Source organism: Indicator indicator, chromosome 13 (assembly GCF_027791375.1).
Source record: "Indicator indicator isolate 239-I01 chromosome 13, UM_Iind_1.1, whole genome shotgun sequence".
NCBI lineage: Eukaryota > Metazoa > Chordata > Aves > Piciformes > Indicatoridae > Indicator > Indicator indicator.
The window spans coordinates 26,212,330-26,222,355 of NC_072022.1; the positions used below are offsets into that span (position 1 = coordinate 26,212,330).

At 42.6% G+C, this 10,026-nt stretch overlaps 1 protein-coding gene across 1 annotated transcript in view; it reads right to left on the minus strand.

Annotated features, from left to right (window-relative positions):
- Positions 1–8,470, minus strand: part of LOC128970528 (multiple epidermal growth factor-like domains protein 6) — a 230,828-nt gene extending 222,358 nt beyond the window's left edge. Inside the window, 4 exon segments of the mRNA XM_054385757.1 lie at positions 4,131–4,235; positions 6,715–6,824; positions 7,487–7,621; positions 8,463–8,470. Coding sequence (XP_054241732.1) covers positions 4,131–4,235; positions 6,715–6,824; positions 7,487–7,621; positions 8,463–8,470 — 358 coding nt within the window.
- Between the last annotated feature and the right edge of the window lie 1,556 nt (positions 8,471–10,026).

Consider the following 10,026-nt stretch of genomic DNA (forward strand, 5'->3'; position numbering starts at 1 on the left):
CAGCTTTCTAGTGATTAAGCCATGATGACAAACATGTCATCATAAGATGACTTCCCTGACAAGGTTGCCCTGGCCATTCCTCACCTACTTTCAAACATCTCTTGATGACACCCATCATATATCTCAGAGATGCTCAGTTGTAGTTACTCTCCCAATGATGGTAGCCTCCTTTGTGGTGCTGGGGGTTGTTTCAGTCATGAAATTATCAAGCCTACATAGTTCTCATTCTTGCTTTTAGTTAAAAAAAGAAAAAAGTAGAAACAGGAATAACTTGAGGCTTGAAGACAAAATGTTTAGGAGTTAGTTTTAACTCCTCCTTTTGCATTGAGTGATTTTTACATAGTTGAGGAATAAATAGTTACACTTGTTTGTAGAATTTGGAATGCTTTCACCAGCTATATGCCCAAGTCCAAGTCCCAGGTTAAATTAAACAAGCTAAGTGAAATTAATCTACTTCCATGTCCAGCTCAGGTGGCTAGCAGGCCTTGAACAAGATTACCAGGACAACTAGTGAATAACAATGAAACCAGCACTGCAGCAGATTATTCTTGGTGCCAAATTTCACCTTTTTTTTTGTTACAAATCTTCCCTCCCTTCCCACAGGGCTCAAGCAAAATGGGAATCTCAACCTCCAAACAAGTTTAAAAAAACAAAAGAAAAAATATATAGACACAGAGCTTGCAAGTTTACATTGTAATTGATACAAGTCTATTATTACAAGACAAATGGCAGCAGACAATGAAAGAGACAGCTCAATCTGTTACTGAATCCCTGCAATGGTTGTATGAAGAGCTTGTCCATTTCACTCATAAATCTTTCTTCCAAGTTTTTATTGCTGCTTGTGTGGGTAAAATAATAAAACCATGGAGAGAAGCATACAAGAGGTACAGTAATGCATTTCTAGTCACAATTACGTAGTTTGCTAGAGAAACCACAACACTTGCAGCATCTAATCAGAAATAATGTGTCATTACAGGCTACTGAAACACCACAGGATACCTTTAAAACTCTGTAGATGTGATCATGCCAAGTGTGAATAATCATCCCTGCTGCAGATTGCCATGATGTACTGGGCTGTCAGAAGTCACTCAACTGTCTGTCACAGACTTTCTGCAGGACAGGCCAGGACAAAGCATCTTGCAGCTTGGTCTCCAGGAGGCTGAGCTGCTTATCAACTCAATGGCAAATGTAAACTCAAACCAGGAAAAGCCAAATTAGAAGATGAAAAAAAAGTGGGAATACAAATGTTCAAAGTAGCTGATTTTTATAACAGATTTCTTGTCTACCTACTATGGATTGTAGTGCCCAGCAGGGAGATCATGAGAGCCACTGCACAAGTGAAATACTAGAATTAGCTGTCAACACTGAATGACAGAAACAAAAAGAACATAAGTAAAAAGGCTGGAAAAGGAGACATGCCACAGTTTTGCTCAAATGAGTGCAAGCAGAGTTATGAAATGCCCATGGATGGTTCCTCCTGTCAGGAGACAGGCAGGAGTTGACACCACCAAGAGTAACAGAAACCATGATTACAACCAAGGATGCACAACAAGCAGCTTTCTGCCAGCAGTTTGTGGTTTCATACCCAGTTAGAGCCTCTCTTTCCCTGCAAAGCCCCTGAGGGGGCTACATGAACACTCCTGCCAGAGAGACATGGCCTGCATCCCTCCACTAGGTACAAGGAATTGTGCCTCTGCACCAAAGACCCCTGTGAACAGCTTCACAGGATATCTTTTCCACTGACATTTTGTAGTACACATGCCGAAAGGCAAACTCTGGTTTTCCTGGCACCCATCTGTTCCATCAGATCTTCAAAGCAAAAGATGCTGGGAGGAGTGATTCCTTTTCCTTTGGGTTAAGTGTTGGAAGGAAAATAGTTTATTTTCCAATAAGGTAGAAGAGGCAAGCAGGGAGATGGGGACAGGCTAGACTTAATGATCCTTTAAGAAAATCACAATATATTAGCATTAAATAATGAAGTCACAATCAATTCAAGCTACTTTAAGAGAGCAATATTACAGCATCAGCTAGAGAAACACAGGCTATAGCTGCTAGTTCCACATTACCTTTTCTTCAGTTTTGCCTGCAGTGAATACAATACAAACCTCACAAGCATCTGACTGGAGACACCTGCAATGGTTAAGAGGCCTTAGACTCTAAATTACCTTGCTTTTGTTAGGCAGGTGAATGGTCCATAACGTTCTTTCTGAAAGGAGGTTTTTCCCTTCAGAATTTAATTTATAAACTCACTCCTGCCAGGCTGTGATAGCAGCTACTGTATAAACCTGAAAATGATGACTCCTGAAATTCCATTCAAACCTTAGAAATCAATAGAAAGCAGACAAAGCACCAAGATAAAAGTTCCACCCGCCCTGCAAAGATGCGGGCTACCTCACATTGTTTTTACAGGGTCTGCAGTCACCAGCCTCTGAAAGAGACCACACCACCTCATTTCCAGTTTGAAAACTTGGCCTGTGCTATCCACATGCCTGCTGGAAATGCCTTAGTGCTGTAGGTATTTACAAGCAACAGAATGAGACTCTGAAGACTATCAAAGACACTTTAGAATTCACTGAGATTTATACTGCATTTGGCAAAAGCTTATCATATGGGCTCCTTGGAGATCCTGAGCCTGCTTGCCTTGAAGCAGCAGCTCTCCTGTAAGTCAGTAACAAAGCAACCTGCATTGGTGTCACTGTTTTGTGCCAGGTTACAGATACAAACTTCTTGTTTCTATGGGCAGTAAAGAAATACACCATTACAGCATCCCCCTTGGAGTCTGCTTAACTGAGCTCATGCTGTCTGAAGGTAGGTGTGGGCACACTCTGGTCTGCTGTCAGCAGAAGTTCCGTTGTAAAAGAGCTCTGGATTTTATGCAAATACTTGCTCATCCATGAGAAATGTTAGGTATGACCAGGCAATCAAGGAAAACAACCCTGCTGCAATGTTTGCTGACTTTCTGCATTTCCCACTCACCATGTCTGCTGCAACTCCAGCTGCTTTATTACCTTCACTGCAGGAGGCTGCTACCCATACAGACACAGCTGCTCTGCTGCAGTGAGCCCACACAAGACCCAGTCTACCACATAAGCCTCTGTGGAGCCCAGGGATCAGAACATGGCAGAGGTTATAAAATAAGCATGATACAAGTCATGTAACAAGTAGAGAGCTTAGCTTCTCAGCTCTTAAAGGGATTGTTGTAAACAGTTGCTACATTCCTCTTCACTTTTATGTCATGATAGACAAGCCAGGTGAGGATGTGAACATGAGAAAAATGAAAAGCCTAAATATTCCAAAAAATTCTGCCTTTCTTTGAACAAAACACAATGTGCTTCAGCTGAAAAAGAAATCATCATTTGGCTAATACAAAAGAAATCCTTTGTCCCAATCACAGCCTACTCTGAAGGAATTATTTTCACTCCCTCCTTAAGCAGCCAAATGGATGCAGTTCTGTAATTTTGGAGAGCTTCACACAGTATGTGATGGTCTTATTTCACATCAATTACAAGGCATTGTGAGTTTATCAGACTGTGAACCAGCATAGGAGAGCAAAAGATTCCTATTGAGAGAGTGTGATACTCACACAGAATTGAGGCTACAATATGCTAGACCAGTTACTGAAATGAAAGATTAGTGCATAAATTACAAGCCAACTAGGAAATATTTGGTAGTGATCTGTAAGACCAGCTTTCAGATGCACCCAAAAAATATAAAATCCCATGAATATATACATCAGGCTCACTTTCTACACTCTTCATGTATTGCCCAACTTGTTTTGACTCAAAATTCACTCCGAAGGGTATAAGCAAAGCTGAGAAATTCGAAGGTACCGTAAGAAAGTTTGGAAGAAACAGCCAGATACACCACTGCTGATACTGAATGGTCTTATCCATAACAGAAATTAACCTGATATCATCTAAGTGACATTCTCATCTTGCTTTCTTCAAATTCAGTACCAGAGAAGGCAAATTTTTGCTAAGTAAAAGCATGACCAAATACCCAGTGAGAAAGCAGCAAAGGCAACTTAAAATTAAAGTCAATACTAAAACAACCAAACAAAATCATCTTTCAACACGTGGTTAAAAACTCATTTTAACCCAAACAGTTGTGTTGGAGATGATGGAACTCACCATACTGGCAGCGAGGACCCTGAAATCCTGCAGGACACTGGCACATCTGGGATCCAGTTTCAGAACACTTCCCTCCATTGAAGCAAGTGCCAACAGTGCACAGCACTAAGAAAACAAAATTAAATACGATTGTGGGGGGGGTTGTTGGGTTTTGTTTGTTTGTTATTTGGTAGTGTGCTCTGGGATCCTCCAGAACTGTCCTGTGCTAACAGGAAGTTCCGAATCACAGAATCAGTCAGGGTTGGAAGGGACCACAAGGATCATCCAGTTCCAACCCCCCTGCCGTGGGCAGGGACACCTCACACTAGATCAGGCTGGCCAGAGCCTCATCCAGCCTGGCCTTAAACACCTCCAGGGATGGGACCTCAAGCACCTCCCTGGACAACCCATTCCAGGCTCTCACCACTCTCATGGGAAAGAACTTCCTCACATCCAGCCTGAATCTCCCCACTTCCAGCTTTATTCCATTCCCCCTAGTCCTATCACTACCTGGATAGCCTAAAAAGTCCCTCCCCAGCTTTCTTGTAGCCCCCTTCAGATACTGGAAGGCCACAAGAAGGTCACCTTGGAGCCTTCTCCTCTCCAGACTGAACAGCCCCAACTCTCTCAGTCTGTCCTCATAGCAGAGCAGCTCCAGCCCTCTGCTCATCCTGGTGGCCCTTCTCTGGACACCTTCCAGCATGTCCATATCCCTCTTGTAACAGAGGCTCCAGAACTGGATGCAGTACTCCAGGTGTGGTGTCAGCAGAGTGGAGCAGAGGGGCAGAATCCCCTCCCTGGCCCTGCTGGCCACACTTCTCTTGATGCAGCCCAGGATCCGGTTGGTTTTCTGGGCTGTAAGTGCTCACTGTTGGCTCATGTTGAGCTTCTCATCCCCCAGCACCCCCAAGTCCCTCTCCTCAGGGCTGCTCTCCAGCCAGTCTCTGCCCAGCCTGGATTTGTGCTTGGGATTGCCTCGACCCAGCTAATTTAGATTAAATGGAAAGATTAGACTGCAGCAGAACTTATCATGGGTATGGCCACCATGTTGATATGAAAAAATTTGAATTCAACCAAAGTATCAAAGATAATGTGGCTAAACATGAAGATGAGGACAATACTATTAGGTCAGGGAGACCTAATAGCAGCCTTCCAGTACCTTAAGGGGGCCTACATGAAGGATGGAGAAAGGCTGGTTATAAAGACCTGCAGGGACAGGACAAGGGGCAATGCCTTCAAACTAGACAAGAGCAGATTTAGATTGGATGTTAGGAACAGGTTCTGCACCATGAGGGTGGTGGAACAGGTTGCCCAGGGAGGTGGTTGAGGCCCCATCCCTGGAGATATTGTAAATGAGGCTCAATGAGTCCCTGGGCAACCTGATCTAGTTGGGGATGTCCCTGCTGACTGCGGGGAGGTTGGACTAGATGACCTTTGGAGGTCCCTTCCAGCCTGGACCATTCTATGATTCTGTGCTTCAGAGGCAGAAGGCAGTTTCTGAGGACTCAAAACACTGACTTCTAACAGAAAGAAACTGCTAGAAAACAATATAGCAACGATTAAGAAACTCTGGTATAAAAAAAGATCCAAGGGAATTAGACTATTTCCCTTCCTGCAACTCAGAACATTTACCATAAGTTAAGTTCCACATATTTGAGCCAAACCTGTAAAGGGTCTGAAATATAAAAGAATATTTCAACCGCTTTGGTGTCTTAAAGAACTCAAAGCAAGCCTGCACTGCTCTTTCAAGAAGAAAATAAATTTTATATTGCCACTGGTGTTCAAATACATTAAACTCCTTTACACCAGAGATGAAAACACAGATTGCAAACATATCTCTGACTTTTACAACTAAACAGATGCACACTTAAATATGTGGATTCAGGCTGAAACGAAGAGGAGCATCACTCAGACTTGTTTTGGGGGTTTGTAAATACAAAGGCAATCATAAAAGCAAGCTCCCTGAATGCAGCTCTCAAGTTGGTATGAAGATTAAAAATGCATAGGAACAGATGCTAACTTTCATACAGAAAACACAATCACTGACAAAACAATAACAAAGCTCAGAGTAGAGTGCTAAATTCTACTCATCTCTTGTTAACAGTGGCTAAAGTGCTTCCTAGCTTAAATTAAATTCTATCTTTCAGGAAAACATCTAATGATGACTAGAAATTACTGATAAGAACAGGTTCTCATCAGATGGAGAACTATAGTGCAGAAATGATTGCTTCAATGGCAACAGCAGCAGCAGCAAAGCCAAAACCAGGCTCTGCAGTGAGTGCTACATCCAACAGCCATGTGCCTCACAGCAGATTCCTTTGCATAATGTGAGTAACAGCATTAAATTTGGTTGGCCTGTCATAGCCAGGCTGGCACAAAAACACTGCAACAGCTACAATCACTTTCCACTGTTCAATTAAATTAGAGAGGCTTAGCACTTCTAACAGCTTCTGTAATTTTCACAGAAGTTTCTTTTCCCCCATCAATAGATCACCCAGTCATGAAGAAAAAACTAAAATCCATCTTTCCAGAAGTAAACATCAGTTGGAAAGTCAGGCCCAAGGATGTCACCTCTCGGTTTGTCACAATTTTGCCAGCAACTTACAGTGCAAACAGCCAGGTTCGTTGTCACGTTGGACCCATCCAGGGCAGCACTTATAGACAGTTTGATGCTCCAGTTTGTACACCTGCTTGTAAACTGTGTAGTAGCCAGACCTTGAAAGAGAATAAGTTTAAGAACAAATCAGAACTTCTAGCCCAGTTATTGACATCTCATCAGTAACAAGTTGTACTCTTATGTCCTATTTACTACAAGTTTTTCAGTCCTTATCAGTAATTCTTGTTAAAAATTTAGTCAATAGAGCAAAATGCATCCTGATGACATCCAATGGCTCTAATATACTAAGCTCACTTGTGTTTTTTTTTCCCCTGATGAATTTGTACTGTGGGCAGTCAGAGATGAGTCATTCTGGTTTGCAGTCAGGTTTGGTTTTAGCTGTTTGGGGAGTCACAGCTCCCATCAGTTCTAAGCACATGACAAAATGGAAAGAATTTCAATTTTTCAAAGTAGATGACTTGACAGCTGGACTTCACCTGAAAAAGGATGAGACAGGAGCATTTTCTGACAATATAAAATTGTGATCTACAGACAGCTAAGAAGTTCATGACCCACTCAAAATGAAAAAATGTTGCATTTTCCCACTCAGTAATGAAAAGCTTTGAAGTCTCATCTGGCAACTAACTATATCCGTAACTAAGTCACACATTTCAGATGAAATGGTTTACAACCTCTTGCATACACAAAGAAAAAGCAGAGTTAAAGAATCTGCACTATGTTCAGTAGCAGACTCCATTGATAACCACAGGTGATACATTACCTTCTCTCATAGCCCATGCACCATCTCCTCTTCGTGCAGCCTTGTTTCCACATCTTGACCATACGACTAAAGGCTTGGACACACGGCTGTTGGTGGCCTACCAGTGCCAACTCAACCACTGGACAGACATTTGGCCTTGAGAGAAAGAAGATGATACTCTTATTTCTAGCACAAGATGTAGAAAGTATGATTTTATATACATTTCTCCACACTATGAAGAACAGAGAATCATTTTGGTCGGCGAGATCTACCAGACTGAGTCCAACCATTATCTAACTCTGGTTTAAATCAATAACAATTTCAAGCAGATTTTATATTGCTGTTTAAAAATACTGTAGTTCTAGGTCTTTTTAACACTCTGAACTGCTCAAACAGCTCTTACACAGCACTACAGCCTCCAGAAACCCCTGGAAAAATCACAGTGCAATGATTTCAGAATGACTAAAGGTCCTTAGACATTAACAGAGCCAAGCTTTCACTACTGTGTTGGTTGCACAAGTCAGGAGCACAAACACATTCCTGACAGCAATTTTTACATGAAGAGCCTCACTAACACCACACTATAGTGTGCTGTTCCCAGAAAACAGGAGCTGAAATGTTGGAGCAGGATTTGTCTGACAACTTGGCAGCCACTCTTTGCTGTCTCTCAATAACACCAGTCAATGGTATGAAATGAAGCACTGCCTGAAAGGATGCCACCTCACAAGCTGAGGAGCAAATAGGTGACTGAAATGTGGGAGCCTGAGAGGCTCTGCCTACACTAAGGCCTCTGGAAGACCCCCTGCTATGTCTTGTAGATGCAACAGCCCTTATTTCTGCTCATGTGCCATGGTAGAGATCAAAGACTTGACAACCATAGGCACTGACCTCCACAGCTCAAAGACACTGAGCTGCCAGCCTATATATATCAAACAATGAAAACCCAGTGCCTGCCTTCGAAACAGTCTGTAAAGAGAAAGAAATTCAAGCTCCATACAAGTCCATGGAAGCTTTACCATCAATTCAAGGGCAGATAAGATTTATCTGAACTATTGCTGTAGGAAGTATATATTCTGTAAGAGCCTCCCTCTGCTATCAGCTCCCTGAGGGAAGCACATGAAATTCATAAGAGGAAGTATCGTTGTTCTCTGCTGATTATTCCTAAAATAACGAGACCAAAATAAAAGCCTCGCTTTGTAGGATGATATGTGATCTTCAGCCTGCTACCTAGCCCTAGCTACAAAAATAGCAGGATTTCAGGAGGAATTGGAGGGTCAAAAAAGGGCACATCTTGTTGGCTTTGCAGAGATTGCCAGCCTTATTCTGATTTCTTTGATGTGCAGTAAATAAGGAAATGTTGCAAGCCAGAAAATAACTGCATAAAACAGGCAGAGTCTAAAGCTGTGGAACAAGAAGGGTTTTGTTGTTGTAAGGCAGGAGCCTACTGTAGCAAAAATGAAATTAGTTCACTGATTTTTGAGTAGTTTACAGATTAACATAATTAAATCATTCATTCCCCAAGACAGCCTCCTTTAGCTGGGGACGGCTTTGGAAGTCTAAGCAAAACTAGAGGGGAAAACGTGGGCCTTTCATATGCACTCTAGTGAATGGTAAACACTGGGCATACTGGGTAGTACACAAGTCCTTCCCCAAATTCCAGTTTGAGACCCCTCTTTGGGCTTGAGACTAATGAAGAGATTAACACCCTGACACCCTCAGCTCCTCTGTCAGAAGTATCAACATGAGCCTGTGCTAGAAAGCAGGCATTGGGTTTTCTGCACTAACAAGTTACAGAACTGTTCTGGCCCAACAAGCTGCCTGGCAGTTCGAGTTGTCATTAGTTACAGTGGATATTGTTAATATCTCAGTCAAGATTTACAGTGCTTTTTATCTCAGAGACCCAAAGTACTTCACAGCTCCCTATCATGTCTGAAGATCACACAAGGTAGCCTATCTTTCACTTGCAGATCTTCAGGTGGTCAACAAACATGATTAAATTAAGCCTGTGCAGAGCAGGTAAATACTACAATCACAATCAGTTCTACATCTGACCTAAATCCTTGGAAGCAACCCTGCCTGCCTAGATCAATGTCTCTCCACAACAGTCCCAGTGCTGTGCAGAAGAGTCTCAGCAGACACCAGTGGTCCTAAAGGACACCCAGACTAGGATAACCAAGCTGAATCTCCCAAAGCTATGGTACCTTCTCAACTGAGGAGAATGCCTGGGACATCTACCTCACTATAAAGAGGATCTTGACCCAACAAGGGCACTCCAGTAGAGAAACAGATTTAAAAACCAACCAACTACTTCCTCAGGAACCACCACCCCTAGCTGGATCACCATCTGAATTCCATCAGAATTATGATTAGTGACACCAGTTCAGGTCTTTACTGTGAGGGTGGTGAAACACTGGAACAGGTTGCCCAGGGAAGTTGGGCACACCTCATCCCCAAAAGTGTTTAAGACTAGGCTGGATAAAGCCTTGAGCAACCTGGTTTAGTGGAAGGTGTTTCTGCCCATGGCAGGGGGGTTAAAAATCCCTTCAAGCTCAAGCCATTCT